The sequence below is a fragment of the Vanessa cardui genome, chromosome 15 (genome assembly GCF_905220365.1).
Source record: "Vanessa cardui chromosome 15, ilVanCard2.1, whole genome shotgun sequence".
Taxonomy (NCBI): domain Eukaryota; kingdom Metazoa; phylum Arthropoda; class Insecta; order Lepidoptera; family Nymphalidae; genus Vanessa; species Vanessa cardui.
This window is the reverse complement of record NC_061137.1, coordinates 11,832,671-11,851,559: the sequence shown is the minus strand read 5'-3', so window position 1 is coordinate 11,851,559 and position 18,889 is coordinate 11,832,671. Positions and strand designations below refer to the sequence as shown.

At 32.3% G+C, this 18,889-nt stretch overlaps 1 protein-coding gene across 8 annotated transcripts in view; it reads right to left on the bottom strand.

The window, feature by feature from the left end:
• The window catches only part of LOC124535670 (kinesin light chain), a 58,813-nt gene that overhangs the window by 29,260 nt on the left and 10,664 nt on the right, over positions 1-18,889 (bottom strand). For 6 of the 8 annotated variants that reach the window (XM_047111963.1, XM_047111964.1, XM_047111966.1 and 3 more), the window contains exons 1-2: positions 17,791-17,986; positions 14,132-14,282 (exon numbers count right to left, since the gene is read on the bottom strand). The exons of 1 other annotated variant lie outside the window; for it this stretch is intronic. In XM_047111963.1, the coding sequence (XP_046967919.1) occupies positions 14,132-14,160 (29 nt within the window). In that variant the 5' untranslated portion in view covers positions 14,161-14,282; positions 17,791-17,986. Of the gene's footprint in view, positions 1-14,131; positions 14,283-17,759; positions 17,987-18,889 lie in introns of those variants that run through there. One more of the 8 variants, XM_047111960.1, reaches the window with a different exon arrangement.

The following is an 18,889-nucleotide window of genomic DNA, read 5'->3' as shown; positions in this document are numbered from 1 at the left end:
AAACGATCGGTCTTGGCAGGACGCTTTAGGCGAAATACAGCTTGCAATTAACTGTACAGTCAATCGTACAACAAAAGCTAGTCCTTTAGAACTTTTAATTGGCAAAATTGCACGGCCGCTTTCATTAATGGCAACTAATGATGTAGAATCCGAGGTCGATTTAGATACCGCGAGAGATAGCGCGCTGCGTAATATAGAAAATGCGGCATCCTATGAAAAACGTAGGTTCGATCAGACGAAGGCAAAACTCGATAAATTTTCGGTTGGAGACTTTGTTTTGATTATGAACGAGGAACGTAATCAAACAAAGTTGGATCCCAAATTTAAAGGTCCTTTTGAGGTCATAGAAGTTCTTGAGGGTGATCGTTATAATTTAAAAGCACTGAATTCTAGGCGTACATACAAATACGCACATGATAGACTTCGAAAAATGCCAGAAACTCAAAGCATATCTGACGAAATTGATGTAGAAGCAGGTAGTTGTGATGATAAGGAAACTTAAGTTTACATGATGATCGGACCGTACCAGAGGTTGTTGTGTAGCCGTAGCTCGGTAGAAATCGGTATCTACTATTAGTAGTCCGTGAGTACGCGGTAGGCAGGCAACTCTGGCGGAGGTCGGGTTTCAGTAGAAACCGTAGAGTCAACCCATGGGGGTTGTGTAAGAAAGATAAGTAACTGGAGGTTACTGGGCTATGCGTAGCCATAGATCACATGTAGAACTTAACGTGCTTAGATGTTGCGATTAGAGATTGTGTAGAAACACAGTAAAGAAGTCAGTTCTGCTTTGAGTTGATATGTTATTATTTAAGATGTTAAATTAATAAAGATGTTTAGTTATGTATTATTTTCTTTTATTTCTATTTTTTTAGTTTAATAATCAATTTTGTTTTTGATTGTAAACCGAGGTCACGAGCTATGTGATACTGTGTAATGAATATTGTTTCAGAGTAACACACGAGGACGTGTGTGTGTCTTGTAGGATGGCCGTGTCGGAGATGTCAATAATACGGATGGTGATTTGACGAATCGCAAGCGTTGTCAGCATTGCATAACGCTTCGACGGAGTCTAGATGGGTCGGTGCGAGTCGGCGACACACCACTTCAGTGCTAGCCACCGTACAGGCAACTCGTCTAGAAACTGTCTTACGACTCGTCGTTATTGTTGTGATTTTTAAAGTGTGTAAAAGTAAATCATTTGAGTGATTACGGGACTTTTATTAATTAACCGTACCCGGATAACGCCCACACAATGTCCGATTGTGAGAACAACCACACAAATCAACCACCTCTGCCGTTATATATAATAAATACGGCCTCTATACACTTTAATAAGATATTTACACACACATTCACATACACTATATGCTTGCGGAATATATTTTAACGAACTTGATACATTCGGCTTTTAAATCACGTGAAATGTTTTATGATATAATACAAATATTTAGAAAAGTCTGTCTTGTATATTTATACGTTAAAATTAATTGTACGTATATCTCAAACACATTATATATGGCACTGACAAACAACGTTAATAATTTAAACATAAGAATAATATTTTATTTTTATGTGCAATACCGTATACTGATATCAATGTATTCGTTATAGAAACTATTTTTACAGCGCTTTGAAAAATACAAAAGATTTATTTTAATAACCTTTATATACAGTAGAATAAGACATCAAATGTTATGCCTCCTGTTTTTTGACTTATGACTTTATTTATTTTGAAAAAAGAAATACATTCCATATTATATATTCACGTCCTTTCGGTTTCGACCTTGGTTACTATTAAGAACGAAGAGTAAGATATACAACAAAAAATTAGAGCACAAGTCTGTGCTAAAATATCTGTGCACTGCACTTTATCTCATGGTTATGTCCACAGGATGACAAACATGACCGAAAATTGCTCAAGAGTAGGATCAACTGTATTTCGTGCTTTCCGAGGCACGGGAGCATAAATAGTAGCCATTTCAAATGTGCGACGTATTTGGGAAATAGACAATAGTTTTATATTTCTTATATTATAGACATATATATTTCACAGAGACATATTTAATATGATATCACGTAGCAGACGACCTTTAAAACTATTAACTCTATGGTCAAATTATTCTTTATTTAAATAAGCTATTAAATTACATTACATTATTAAATCGACATGATACATGAAATTGAATTTGAAGAAAACCGTTTGGATTTTGGAATATGATTCCGAAAGAACCGCCGAAACACACAAACAAACACATTTCCGTTAGGAACTATTTCACGTCATAACTGTCATTAGAACTAGGTAACTAGTCTCCTAGTAGGTTAAAATAATCAAGTATTGCTTCCTATAGCTTCCTATATAATTGAAGCCATAACTCAGATCCTTATAAGGATTCGCCGATCGTATATACGTTCGCGACGTCAGCAAATCATCGTAATTTGTCATTATCATTACGCATCGAAATAGTAAATATAAAATATATCTTAGACCCTCAATCTTTAAGACCAATCTCTAATCTTCAACATTCATACAATTAAATCTACTTGCTTAGTTAAGTGTATGATATTGCAAGAAAATTGTTTTTTTTATTGTTATTATGGCTTTTAGTCGAGCCAAGAGAACACAATTATTTCACGTGCGATGGAAAAGACACGATGGAGATTGAACGCTACAGTCGAGCTTACAGGCTTTTTATTTAATTTTGAAGGCACAATAGTAATACACTCTATGTAGAACTTTGTACATCAATACAATGATATGTTCCAAACATTCTTCTCAGGGGTAGAGGAGGACTTAGCCCAGCAGTGAAAAATTTATAGGCTGTTGTTGACAGTTGACAGATGACAGTTGACAGATGACAGGTGACAGATGACAGGACAATTGACAGGTGTTGTCCCGCGCATTTCGTATTATATATTTGAATGTGTGTAGTAATTATGAACCTGTTAATTTTAAAGCAACATCACAATTGAAATTCAATTACTATATTGATTGCCTTCTGTTTTATTATAGAACAATACTTTTATACGTCAGTTTTCTTCATTGAATATGACATCTTACAGGAAAGAAATTACCAACAAAGAGATCGAGTAAAGTCTCCAATTGAGACTAACAATAATGAGATCACCTTCATTAATTCGTCCTGGATCTTTCAATCTAGATTAAGCATCTAATAAAATTGAAGCATCCTTCTCTACATTTCTTTAAAAACAGATACCATTTCATTTAGTTGCATATTAATTTGTTTCATAAATGTTAGTTAAACTATTTACTTTATTCTTAATTTGAAATACTGACTCTGATATTGCAATGAAGGCTGTGGCGCTTGAGATCTTATAGAAACATTCGAAATGCATTGGTTTTTAATACGCTTTTTAACCCGCTTAATAAAAGAAAGTAAACATGAACAAAATTTCGATATTAATAATACAATTGCATTAAAATTTTCACTTCAATTATCTCTTAGTATTTGAGTCATGTATAATTACAATATAGCGTCATGAAGTACATTTCGCTTCCAATGGCTTTTATGAACGTCGTCATGATCGTTTGCATGAATCCTTTAACAGGATGTTACTAGTCATCACGAAAGGTGTGGCTTTATGAACAGCGATGCTATTTTATAAGAAAACATTTGAAAGCCGACGCTAATGTGTTATTATGATGTCTCGTTCAAATGTTATAGTTTTTATAGTCGCGTAACACTTTCGGAATTTACATGACCGTGCACTACAATGAGTTTTATGTTTGACTAGCGACCAGCTCCGGCTTCGCACGCGCATTAATGACACTAAGTACATATACTACAGAATCTTTTCTTGTTTCCTTACTATATATGCCATGTATTATATACAAAAACCTTTCTCTTGAATCACTCTATCTGTTAAAGAAAACCGCTTCAATGTCCATTATGCAATTTTAAAGTTTTAAGCATACATAGAGACAAAGAGCAGTAAGCGACTTTGTATACTATGTAATGATAATGATAATACAGCGTATCTCCACTGGGCGGCTCGAGAAACGTTCAAACCGGATATATTTTTGGTGACTGTTGTTGACGTGGTTTAAAAACGACAGAATCAAAGAACAAACCAAACGCAGGTTACAACTTCGGTTAACTATGAAGACGACATATAATTTGGGATACACTCTTGAATATGTATGACATATATTAGCGATCATTATGAATATTCATTAACAGTTACGACATAATATAGATAAGTTGTATATCTTGTGTGATAACCTAAACAATGTGCAGGTGACGAAACACATACGTTCCATTTTAAAATGTTACAAAACGATCAGACATTTTTACGTATTATTTTCATACGTGGTATTTCATATTCACTACTCAAAAACGATATTTTGATATAAATATCTTATATGTGTACTTATAGATATTCTTATTTTAGGTATGTATTCGAATCTTGCTTCGTTAATTTATAATTTTATACATTTATTGTATTGTATTATTTTACGCATTAGTTAAAAAAATCTGCGTTTTAACAAATAAAGTTATAAATTGTACATCATCTTACGACCAATTCAAAGTATTTATAAGAATGTCTTACGATATTACTCTTTCTTTTTTTTATGGTATATATACACTGGCCGCCAAAAAAATCGACCCACCCGTATTTTTTTACTTACAAAGTTGTTATCTTAACTATGCGACGACCTAGGTGAATTGTTTTACTTATGGAACATACATTTAACATTTTATTACCCACTTGATATTGATTTGGAGGAGTTGTAAGTGTTATTGAGGATATTTGGAATATTTTTAAAGTATTGATAAGAAAGCGTTACTTTGTGCACAAAGTCCATGGTTAGTTTATTTCCAGTTCTTAACGCGGAATCATCTCGGTTCGATGTTTATTATTGATAAAGTGAATGAAACTTTGTTGAAACAATAATTTTAATAAGTTTAAACATAAAAAATGGATACTACTGAAGCAGAAGCCGCTCAAGTCGTAGCTCTTATTCATGAGGGGTTAAGTCAGCGAAATGTGGCTAGAACACTAAAATTAAGTCGTTCAGCGGTGCGAAGAGTGTACAAAACCGAAAAGGCATTTGACAAGCAGTTGGACATATAAGAGATTTACTTTATATGCCTATCATATTATAAATTTTAAGCACACAATATACCGATAATCCTATGGACATTTTATTTATAGTTAACGTTGGACTATGATCGAAAGATAATCTTTTTTTATGATACGAATAGGGATAAACAAATGAGCCACCTGGTAAGTGGTCACCACCGAAATAGGAAATAATGGTTTCAAAAATATTAACCATTTCTTACATCATCAATGGCCTTATGTGACACTGATTCATTTACCCTTTATACAGGATCACAGCAAAACTGTTAAGTTTTTTTATTATTGTGTGGCGATAGAATATCTGATGAGTGGATGGTACCTACTCAGGCAGGCTTTCACAAAGCTTAACCTTACCATCAATCTGTTTCAGAATGACTAAATTTCCTAACATCAACATTCACACAAGCATCTAGTTTCGACGCGTCACCTTCATTGAAATGGCTATATTTGGCAATATTGCCAGTTGCTGTTCTATGTATAGACGTAGACACAATTGTGTGTCTATGTCACTTTAAAGAACTAGCACACGATATGGCAACGCTGTTACATTGTTAAATAATTCCCTAAATAGTTGAGATAAATTAATCTTGAACAGGTTCGAACCCAATATCGTCCGTCCGAACTATCTCAGCTCCATACTTACATACCAATACCAATACGTGTACAATTGCCAAACAACTATGTTTTCCAATTACAAGAACAATCTACGCTGCACTTTCGAAAACAAGGAAATCCTAAGCATTCTCTTTCCGCATAAGTAGATTTACAGAACAACTCTGGGTGAAAGGTTTTCGGAATACGGCTTCAGTATCATTAAGATCATAATTAGGTTTGGCTAAGTTAAAGTAAATCGCATTTCACGATTACTTTACCGCAAGTAGGTCATCGACACCCTCAGCGATATTGGCTAAGATTGAGGGCAAACATTCTTAAGCCGGTTAAAATTACGAAATATTTCAATATATTTACGTTAGACTAACGGACTGAATCAAGGTCAATATTTACCTACTCTATCAGCGATGTCAAGATTACCTCCTTCGTGATAATGTCAAAAATAAAACCATTTAAAAGTAAAATCTCACTAATACGAATCTTTACAATTTTTAACCAGCTTAAAAAGAATTTGCTAAATTTCGATTATTTTAATACATATTTATATCCATTAAGTCTGCTTTTTTGTTCTTTTATAACTGATTTTTTATTTTATGAACCAACTTTGACGATTATTTTTGCGTTTGGAGCAAAATAGCTTCAATTAATATTTAATTATTAGTCTATTTATTTATGTATTGAAAAAAAATTACAATGATATTATCTTATGAATCAAAGATAGAGTATCGGATAATTTGTAGATAACAAATGCGACAATCCTAGACCTACTTAGTGTTGCCATATAAAAATATTTACTTGACCATAAATCATATTCATCACGCTTTACCGCTAGGTAACCAATCAGCTGTGCAACAAAACCGATCATCACATAGCTTTGTTTATATATTATTCAAACCGGTCATACAGACGTGAGAATATGCCGCAGGAAATCGCATGATATGCAAATCGGAACAATTTAGATATGGGTCAATAGCTTCGACATCCTTCGTTTAATAATTCTATCATCGTACGATACGACATTCATTTTTTTCTCATTCCCGAATGAGACTTGGCTTGGACTGCGTTTTTAAATTCGTAATACGATCGCAGCGCGTCATCTTAATCAAATAAACGGTTGTCAAATACAAACTTTACATTAAAGAAGTTAATTTTAAGCAAGGTAGCAATGCAATTGAAATTCGACCTTAACACATGGCTAATAAAAGTGAATTTTAACATTCATAGAATTTTTTTGAGCCGTTAGAAAAATACGAAGAAAACATTATTATAATACTAGTGGATCACCCGCCAAACTTCGCGAATATTCAATAGAATTGAGGTTTTTTGATACCAATTTTCTTTAATTTTGTGCACGTTTTTATTTTCTTTACAACTGTAGTACCGCTCTCTAGACTTCCATTAACTTTTTTCCACTCTCTAATATTAAAAATTTGTTAAATCACAACAATTTATTAAATTGCAATCAAGGATACTCTTAATTCTCCTGCATATCTATGGCTTCCCTTCAAAATGAGACCATAACCAATTTTCTATATGCAGCTATCGTCCCATAATCATCATCATCAAATCGGCTTACGTCACTAATATATAATTTAGATTATATAACGTGATCAATATGGGTAACAAAAATAAATTGTCTTATAAACGATTTATCTATGCCAATTACGCTCCTCTGTGAATTAAATATTACTAAACATACCCCTTTGTCCAAACTCTTCATAAATTAATACTACATAAATGGTACGTTCCAATTTAAACGGCTTATGTGATTATGCTATTTTACAGACGGTTGCCTCTGACCTTCAGACACGCTGAGGTTGAATCTTGACACATACCTTCAAAGATATACTCGTTAACGAATATAGTAGAGGTTTTACAAATGTTGACACTTTTTGTTGTTTCTTTAACAAGTATATCGTTGAAAAGACGAGAGTTTCGAAAGTGTACTTGTGTAATTTCCGCCGACGAGAATTACGAGTAGGTGACAGTGAATTAATTAATGAAAGATGCCTACTAACGCTTATGTAAGTGTTTCCATTATGTTTATTATACGATATATTAATATTTAATATAACAAAATTATATATTATTAATATATAATTTTATATTATTAATATATAATCTATAATTTTAAATTATATATTATTAATATATAATTTTGTCGAACGACATTGCTAAACTGCAAGTTTATTATTTATCACTATTATAAATCGAGATACGGTGATACGCTATTTTGATGAGAGATCATTTATAGATATATAAGTCAAATACCATGAACGCTTTCGAGATTTAGATGATCAATAAAAACCAAAAAAAAACCTATCTGTAAAGTCGGGACCAAGAACTAGCTTTACTAACTTGTAAACATTTAACGATTGATTCCTGACTTACTGACTTTTGACTTTTTCTTGCAGAATATTTCTAGAGTAACTCGCCTCTTAAATCCTCTATCAATGTGCATTCTCACGAGAACACCAGCAACCTTACATAACGCTTAGTCATATATGCATTTACTGAAATTTAAAGTATATTGAGACATGTCTTTATTACATCCAAAGTAATGGTTGCCAAAGAAACCTTACATGAATCATCTGGCGTTAAAGTGCTCTACAAAGTCGAGGACTTGAAATTTCACCCTCGCAGCTTGCGCCGTTGGATAATAAAACCAAGTTCTGCTACGTGGGGTTTCAACTTTATGGTTTGAACAAATGTTACAGACAACGTATAAAATTTTTGTTTACAGTAGGTGCATTTACATGTCTCGTTAAAAAGAAACGACCGATCCGAGGTTTATGAAAATAATAAATAATTACATTTAAGATCTTTATCGGATAGCAAAGGTGCATTTACAAGGCTTGTTGAAATAAGAAAAATAAAAACGATAAGCATAATTGTTTACGATGATAATTATATTCGAAAAGGCAATTACAGGCAATTCATAGAATAGCATATCGCATTCATCTACGGGATCGTTGAAATACTCATAACAAAGACGGTAAGAAAGATTTGAAATGAAAAATTTTCCAAATATTCCAGAAAGGACGACGGGGTAAAGCGTTTCAAATCCCCGAGGGTGTTTCGGATACTTTATTACTTTCGCATTGCACCACACGAGAAATGCTGTAACATTTTATCAGCTACATTTTTACTTAAAGTAACGCGAGCATTGGAATAAGATTGAATTTCAAATTTAGAACGTAATGCTGCCTATACTTATAAAATCATCTTGACCGACTATCACTCGCACAACCAAAACTACGAAGTCTAGAGAACCGAAATTTGGAACAAACGAACAAAATAAACAAACAAAACAAAAATCTTAGTTGATGCTTACATTAAAAATAATGTAAGCATCAACTAAGATTTTGGTGTTTTGGATATTGGTTAAATGGCCCAGTTGTTAGAACGCGTGCATCTTAACCGATGATTGCAAATTCAAACGTAGGCAACCATCACTGAATATGCATGTGCTTAATTTGTTTCTAAAAATCATTGGCGGCGAAGGAAAACATGGTGGGGAAACCTGCATGTGTCTAATTTTATAGAAATTCTGACACATGTGTGGAATACATAAACTGCATTGGAACAGCGTGGTGGAACATGTTCCAAACCTTCTCCTTAACAGGAGTGGAGGCCTTCGCAAAGCAGTGGAAAAATACAGTCTGTTGTTGTTATTGGATATTGGTGACGTTAAAGTATAACACCATAAAGTATAATATCAACAATAATAACAATAATGTCCTTCTGACCGAGTTTCAGAATCAGCAACAAATCTCAAAGGCTATCCCACTGCGCAGAAGTGCGAACGCAAATACACACAATCAATTCCCTCGTAATCAAAGTCCAACAGAACAGCAAACCGAAATCAGGAGAAATCAGTCGCAGTCCAACGACTATACATGCTTTACAATGTGTAAGTTTCCAAACTAAATAAAACGTAATATGTCCGTTACCACAAAAATATGATAAAAATCGTTGAATACATGAATAACGTTACATAAATAGTTACGAGATACTGTACAGAAACAATAAGCAGCTACGAATACGTCGGTATAATGCGTGAAGGAAAATATTTCACGCAATAGATTAGTAATAGTGATAACACTTGTGAAAACATATCTGCTATATCGTAATTTGATTCAGTTATGTTGGGAAAGATGAAAATTACAAAAAAAAAGACTTTCGTAAAAATAATTGAAGATTTCGATCACAAATAAACCGTCCAATGAAAATGTGCCAATATAGAATCTCAATATATAAATAAATGTATTCCTTAGACTTTAATATCTATAGAATAATTTAGTTATGCTAGAAAAATTGAAGTTAAAATACCAACTAATTAACGGCACAAAAAAAGGTTCTTTTATTCAGCTATAACGTTTGAAAAATATATTTATATAAATTATAGAGTGACTACTATCTCTGCGACCCATCAATGTTTACGACGATAGCAGTTACTCGATTACTATATTCAAAAAGCAATTCGGTTTGTTTACAGATTACTATCTACAGATCGTAATATATAGCTACCAATAGATTCCTACTTGGTCAGAAGGCTACAAAAAAAACCCTCGTATGAAGATAACAATACCTAATTCTCTTAAAAAGTGTCCTCAATTAGATTTCTACAATTCCAAATCAAAACGAATCATTGTGACCAATATTTTACAAGTTTCAGTACATCAGAAAGAAGAAAACCAAAGATGTTTTAATTAGTTCGACTAGCGAAGATACCCAAGTGACTTCAGCGAGTAGCATTTAATACGACTTCAAAAAGGAACCTTTTCACCGTCATTTTAAGAGAACAGTCTACCATCGTAAAGCCGCTCGAATTGAGATTTCTAATCAAAACACCAAGCCCCACCCAATTTTCCGATAAATACGTTTACAATATATTCACCTTGAATATAAGATCGGACAATGGCATTTCATTCAAGCATTACATGTATGACTCGACCTAATTACACTTAACAATACAAAAGTACATAAAATACTATGACCGAATACCACTTTCGTTAATTTACACGATTCATTCAAATGTCCTTCGTTTGGCAATTATCACATACGTATAAACTATCGTAAATTATTTTAGGAAACATTTTTATCGTAAAGATGTTACTGAATAAGGCAAATCACCTGCAGCCGTTTGTACTACTACGTACTCATACGATAAATACGCAATGTCGAAGACGACAAAATGAACGACCTTGAAAATACTTCTTTTCAAAATATAATACAAACAATAAAAGATGAACAGTTGGGTTCATTACATCATACCTTTGATGGTAATCTTTTTAATTGTTCAAACGTCACGACCGTTGTATTGAGTTTAACATTGTTGACACAATTTGAAATTCAATTATTTCCTTATTGGCTTGTAGTTAGGCGACAGCTCACAGATTATTTCGCTAATATCTCGTGGGATGGAGTCCAAGCGAAGAGGATTAACTGAGTTAAATCTAAATAACTTAAATAAATGACTTTTAAAGTCATAATATCAATCAGTTAACCAATATCATCATCTTCCTGTCCTTATCCCAATTTTATTTGGGTTTGGCGCAGCATGTCTGCTTATTCCACACTCTCTCTGTCTGACGTCATCTCACAAGTAACATTCTCTCCAGCAATATCGTCTTTCACACAATCCATTTATCGTTTCTTTGGTCGTCCCCTTCGTCTATATCCATCCACGTCTATGCATAAGACCTTCCTCACAACATAGTACTCATTCCTCCGCATAAAATACCCATAACATTCCACATAGCTTCTATATTATCGGTGCCACTTTCAAACTTCCTATTATGTACTCATTCCTTACTTCTATCCATTCGCGTAACTACAAACATTGCTGTCAACATTCTCATCTCCGCTACTTGCAGTTGTCTTTCATTCACCCAATAATCAACCAATAAATGTTAATAAATTATGATAAACATAATTTGGTTTTCAACATAATTTAAACAATTTTTATTGTATGGATTATGTGCAAAGTATACTAAGACACCTTATGTTAGTCTATTACGTGTGATAGCTGCCAGAAAATAAATTAAGAAATAAACATTTCTCAATCAAGCAACAATATAGGAAGGCTAATCAAAAATATCTGTAAATATATCTCGGCATAATATGAGCAGCATCATGAAATTTTCGAATCAATGGGTCGAAACTAATTTGGATCATGAAAGGGATCGCTATAATAACAGCCGATTCGATAAATAATATATTTAGAACATATACTTTTTAGGTATCCATTTGACTTAAACATGGAAGTTGTAGAACATGGAGTTAAAGCAGGGAAATCCCCGTATGACTCAATTTTTTCGTTACTTCTGACTACTTATATGTCTACTATTTATATGTCACTAATATACCTAAATTTAACGTAATCAGATAATCTTATTATAAAATTTAATTGATTCAGAGGAATAATATATATACGACGGAAAAACACAATATGAAAATTAATAGAAAGTCGACATATACTCTAACGTAACAAAATAATATTTACAATGAAACGCACAGTATTTAGCCGAAGGTATTTCTTTGTTTCTCAGTCGCCTACGGCCTATAATCTTGCCTAAAACCCCCACCCCCCCCAAAGAGTAGGTAATGGGCGACGCGAGGCGCATAAAATATCCCGTCTCCATGGCAACCAAGGGCGACAACCCTCCTTACAACCACTAAGCAAGTTTCAGGTGAACGTATTACAAAAAGTAAAAATCAAGTTAAATTATGAGACTAAATTGTTATTAAAAATTGTAAAAAGTGTAATAAAAAATAAATAATATAAAAAATAAAATTATTTAAAATATTTTAATTGAGATTGAATATTTCGCATAAAAATAAATAAAACATTAAATTATTTCTTCTCTTATCGATGATGATTTGCATTATTTAATGATAAACATCAATCGTACTACATAGCGACCTACAAATTTAAACAGCCATCATAAAATCGAATCTTAATCAACAATATTTCGAAATTTATAATCTACAATAATAGAAACTTTTAGCAGTATTGGAAATATTAATATTCGTGAAACAGTAAATCAAAAATGAACTCGAATATTGTAATAACAGTGTTGCAGACATAATAAATTTTGTGTCTTATCGAAACTGAACGAAACACAAAGGACACGACTTCAACAATATCATCTCAACGTCGAAGCAGCTGGCAACCATCCCGCTACGACTAGATTACCATCTACCATAAAAATAAAATATGATATACAAAAAGAAAAACATCAATATATAAAGCCTGTCGAAGAGCAAAAAAGGTTCGAGTATCTTGTATGGGTCCAATTAATACAAAATTCAATAGAGTAATATCAGAAATAGTTTGATTGGAAAATCCATTAAAATGAAATAAAATATGTACAATGCAAACGAAACAAGAGCAAATACTAATCCAATTAAAATATCGTTACTCCATACTGGACAAAGCTTGGGTAATCGATGCGTCTAGACATAACAGGGGGTGCAATGCAACTGAATGGTTAATCTACGGAGTTGTCATCCATTTTTAGGTTGCCGTTGTTATTTTAGGAATTCCAGACAAAGTTTAAATATTTATGACGTGGAACCTTTGTCTCTGAGAACAGGAAGACTAATGTCCAAACTTTGATATTTTGTTTTTTAGTGTGGGTAAACTGATTTAAAATTGGAATGCAATTTTTTTAATTTTATCTATGCTATTTTAATATTACTAAAGTTAAATATAAAAAATCTTTCCATAAAAAGGTCGTTTTATCTGTTATTTTAAAGTCTAGACTGTCCATCCCATAATTTCCATTCAACGTTTTATTAAAAAGCGCACTAACGAGAGGCTCGGATATTTTACGCAAACAGATTTAAAACGTTGGAACAAAAAAATAATAATTTAAAACGAAACTTAGAATTTTACTTCCATTTACTTTGTAGGAAGTACGTGCATTAAAAGACGAGTAAATTTTGTCGAGTGGGTTTAATTAGTATTATGTGGCTAAGTACATATTATAAAAAAATATGTTACCATGTTGATATTTCATTGGAGTATCTACTGAGTTTTTACTGACTTTTCTCGGCAGAATCTACATTTTTAACCAATGGTCGTTTAGATTTAAAATTTATATTCTTATATAACAATTCATATGCTTATAAGAGTTTATTTGAATTATGAATATTTTGATAGAAGTAATTGCTCAAGGAAATTTTGTCTACACCGTCCTTGAAATCAAGGTTGTTCCTTCAAAGGACAAAGGCAAAGCTTAAACACCCTCCCAAGGTTTAAAGTTCAAGGACGGAACGAGGACAAAGGGATTTATCCTATAAGGATATACAGATCCACTCTAGAGTTTGTTCAGTATAAACAATGTTCGATACGATAAACTAAACCTTTGTTTAAAGATAAATGCGTTCAAATCAAATTCATACTTACATTCTGTAGGCGTTTAGAGTTTTCGACATTATACGTGTTGTTGTATTAACAATTATTTTCCATCACAACACTAACACGGTTTGCACTATAGTACACTGTATCACTTCAAGTAAAAAATTACATATACAATAGTTATTAATTAAAACAGCACCTGCAAAAATGGAATAATGACTCACTCTACGAACAACTAACCAATTTTGTAATGAATTAATTTGACCGAATTATTTGTCGTCAAGCCGTTTTCAAGAATAAGCTATTTTTTCGCGTCTTGTACTATTTTTTTATTTTTATTGGCAACGTTATCACATTTAAGTATTTGTTAAAACAGTTTATGGCTCGATTTTAGTACTTAACGCTTCGGCTTTAATAACTTCCATTAGGTTTTATACCACGATAATTGGATGAACAATGATATTAAAACCTCCATCAGACTAATGCATTTCACATTTAATTTAACGTAAAACTAAAATTTTAATTATGAGACGTTCCACCTTTCTGCGTAATTAGTAATTAAAAATATTTGGCTTACATTTTGGGCCCAAACTACCGAAAAATTACGATTTCTTATACAAAATAATTTAAAAACATCACGTCCCAAAACCAGATATTTCAATCTACAGTTCATGCACGTGTATTTTTTGGCACACTCTCGAGTGAAAATAGATTTCTTGCCAATTATTGCACAATTTCACCCAGACAGAGAGGAAGCTACGTATATTCCTGGAGCGTGAATGGGACAGAAGTATAATCGAAATTAAAATAGACCCACTCCTACGCAACTCAGCGGTTGGTGTGTCGTTGATCCCTTTAGATCATTGTCTGATGTTATGATACCATTTGTTTGTTTTTGTTTTACACTTTCAATAATAACGGTAGCAAGATTTACTTTATAAACAATAACAATTATCTTTATTTCTTCGCCTTTATAATTAGCTTTTATTATCTTCAAATTACTTGTATTTCATAAATTTAATTAGTATGCCTCTCTCTTAATTTAACTTACACCACAAATTTTAGTATAATAAATAAATATAAATTCAAATCTCAAATATAAATTGCGCTTATTTCACGAAGCATGTACTACATAAGTATACTACTAATAACAAAAATAAATACAGTTGAACATAATAAATATGCCGAGCCTGTGAACATACATATGGTCAGCACGTGCAAAATGTATTTATATTTGCAGACTCATATAAAAAGGTTTCAACAGTACTCCAGATTGAACTAATTGAGTTACGTACGTCTTAGATGGAGGTACTTTTCTTAATAACCATTCAAGGTTTACGTGACGAATTTTAAGGATTAAGCGATTTCGTGTACTAAAAAAAATAATTAAAAAGTATGTCTAGTTTTGCTCATTTTAATAACCAGGTAACATTTAATTTATGGTAACACAGTAAAGTATAAATTTAATGCTTCAGATTAAGTGTGTCGTGCATCGAATGAGGATCCTATTTTTAAACCAAATAGCCAATCAATATTCAGAATGTCGCGTCATTTATATTTTTTACGTTCGAAAATCGGAGCACAGCAGAATTATGAGAACACTTATAACTAGAGTCAAATTTAATTTTAATTCAAAACTAGCATGAGCATTAATTCTATTTTGTTAGTGAATAAGTAATAAAGATTGCCATATCTGCTACTATAAAGGCACGAATAGGCTTTAAACACGCAACATTTAAATGTTACGTTCAAGATCAACAAAATAAACGTTCCAAAGTTTGTAACCCTTTGTTATTTCTGTAATAAGTGTGACTTCGTTTAATTTTAAATATCAGAAGTTATAACTTAAATTTGTCTTCCAACAATTTCAGTTACAGTGTTATCCTGTATTCAAATAATCGAAAACACTCCAAATAGTAAACTATAAGCACTGGAATGAATAATATGGAAGCAATTTCAAATAGATCTTTTGGGAAATCTCAAGAATATAAAAGCCACTTTAGAGAATCTTGACAAACATTCACTTGAGCGTGAATAAAAATACACTTCAATTTCGATACGTCTTTTTAAATAAATTCTCGGACGTGATTTAAATTGTAAGAATATTTCAGGCTTTTAAAGTAACAAAAATTTATTTCAGCATCGATGTCTTATTATATAGTCCATTATCTGACATTAAGAACTGTTAACAGAAATTAGTAGAGCATTAAGTACAGCTTCAAACGGCGCAATCATTGCTGTTACAATTTATTTTAACTGGTCTACTGAAGTAAACGAGTCTGACGTTGGATATTTACAGAAAAATCGTTTATTTTGAGATTTAAATGGTGTTTACGTTTTATTTACTTCAGTAAAAACCTGAACTAACGAAGGCAATGTTATCAGAGTTGATATTGATTACAAATATGATGTAACCACACAATCATTCCGCTCTTTAATTCTATCATAATCGGTATTTCATTTAGCAGCGATAACCTCATTTCAGTTGGAATTGTAAATTCTGTGAGGCACTTTTTCATAATAGGTAGTACGGGTTCTATCAGTAAGTTTACTGTTATACGATGAAAAAGATTCTTCATATAATACATCTAAATTGAAGTAAAAAAAAATATAAGCGTAACTAACGAGAAAGCAATTTCATCACGACCAATGAAATAGGACGAGATGATTGCCATCCCGATCTAAAATGTCTCGCTCCATTAGATCGATATTCGCAACATAGAGACTAAGAAGAAATCTGAAAAATAATAAATAACAATACACATTTACACCGCCATAATTTATTAGACATTATTGCATTCTGAAAATATCGTGATATACGATCATAATTGCGCGTGCATTATTTCGGTACGGAAAAAGTTTCGTGTGAACGCAATACTTTAATTAAGCGCAATCTTTGTATAAAATTTCATTTTATTTAAATTAAATCTCAGTATAGTTGGTGTTAAAAAGTGCTGATTCATAAAGTTGCTTTGATTTATTGTTCAAGCATTCATAATTAACTTTTCAGTCTCTTAAATATTTATGGCGGATAAAAAGGATCTATTAATAGCTTCACCGTGTTAGGTGTTAATTTTACATGATAAAATATCGATATACCTTGACCAGTCTAGCGAGCAGTGAATATAGATTTTTAATAACGCAATTGAAAACGGAACAAAATGATAGACTAACATATATTTACATAATAACTGCAATGAACTCTGTTTGAAAATCGAAAATAATAAAATATATTATACTAATTGTGCAACGTTGGACTGTACACATTTTGTATCTGTAGTAAAAAGGCATTTATTTGAAGACAATCAGAGCGTTAATAAGAATGCTAATTGACATAGTAATTAAATTGAAGACGACTGGCAACAGGAATGTGTTGACTCACTAGCACTATCACAGATCGATAAACTATTCAGTGAATCTATTTAATAATAAAAAAAGACGATTTCACAAAGGATATAAAGGCGAACAAAACAAAAACACGCAAACGATAAATGCTTAGACCTTCATACACAAAGAAGCGAATAATAACAATACCGGGGAGCTGTAATCAATAACAGAACACATTTCTGATAACACGATATAAAATTAAATGACAAATGACAGTCGATTTTAATTGTAGTTTTATACAAGTGACCGATAAGCGTACCACGAATACTATATTGAAGTTTATAATTACGTCTAATACTAAATATCGAAGTGGTCAATACGTTAAAATCACGGTGAAAAGTCGAGCAGCTTGTACACAATTTATTAACGGCATCAACCGTTTATACACTTTTATTATATATTCCAATGGTAGAAAACTTAAGGACGGTAAAATGGACGCGTATTTTATTTCATAAACGCTATTTTAATGCCGGTTCAGGGAAGCGGTTTCAACACGTCCACTCCCGAACATTACCGAGTGCGTACTACAGTGAATCGACTCCTCGAGCTAGTGTGGCGCACGCAGTGGCGCCGGAGATATCGAGTCGATAGCTAAAGATAAAAATATAATACTAAGAAGAACACTTTAAAGTGTAATAAAAACAATTAAATGCATTCCCGTTATAAATGTGAAAAAAAAAACTAAATCACTTGTGTAAGCCAACAGTTTTTTTTAAGAAACATTGACTATGGTATATTCCGAAAACTGCTTATAATCGGTTTAAGAAGGGTAACATATAAAAAAATAGCGCAACATACTATCGCGTGACTCATTGCACTGCCCTAGATTGACGATGGGGTTGCCACCCCTGCATTTTCCACGCCCCGAACTACATGCGCGTTGTGCAACGTACGCACACAGAAAAGGGGTTCGTGTATCATTATGGGTGAATTGGAAGAGCAAACAAAAACAGACCGGCTATTAAGTTTTATGCGACAGATTACTACATATTAAATAAGGTAACAAGCGACTGTTGTTACCCGTTGCTGTAAAATTATACAAATGAGTATGTACACATGAAAGTTTTGTAAATTTTGTAAACCAAATGAAATATGCGCCGCAAATTTTAAACGTCGCAATTTCATCTGCAACAATTATTCAACTTAATAACATCAACATTAATGTTACATTGTTTTATCAATTCAAATTATAAAGTAACAATAACTTGTTATACTTACCAATATTATCAAAATATTTTTGACAAATATTACTAAACAGAAAAATAATTGTATTTTCTCTAGTAATTTAATAACGAACGACGTCCGCATTACAAGAGTCGAGAATACACCGTAATGGGATAAATGGCTAGGATTTCAAAAGGAGGTTTTCGAAATGAGTTTGTATTCTTTTGAATTTATAGAGAATTAAAGATTTTCACA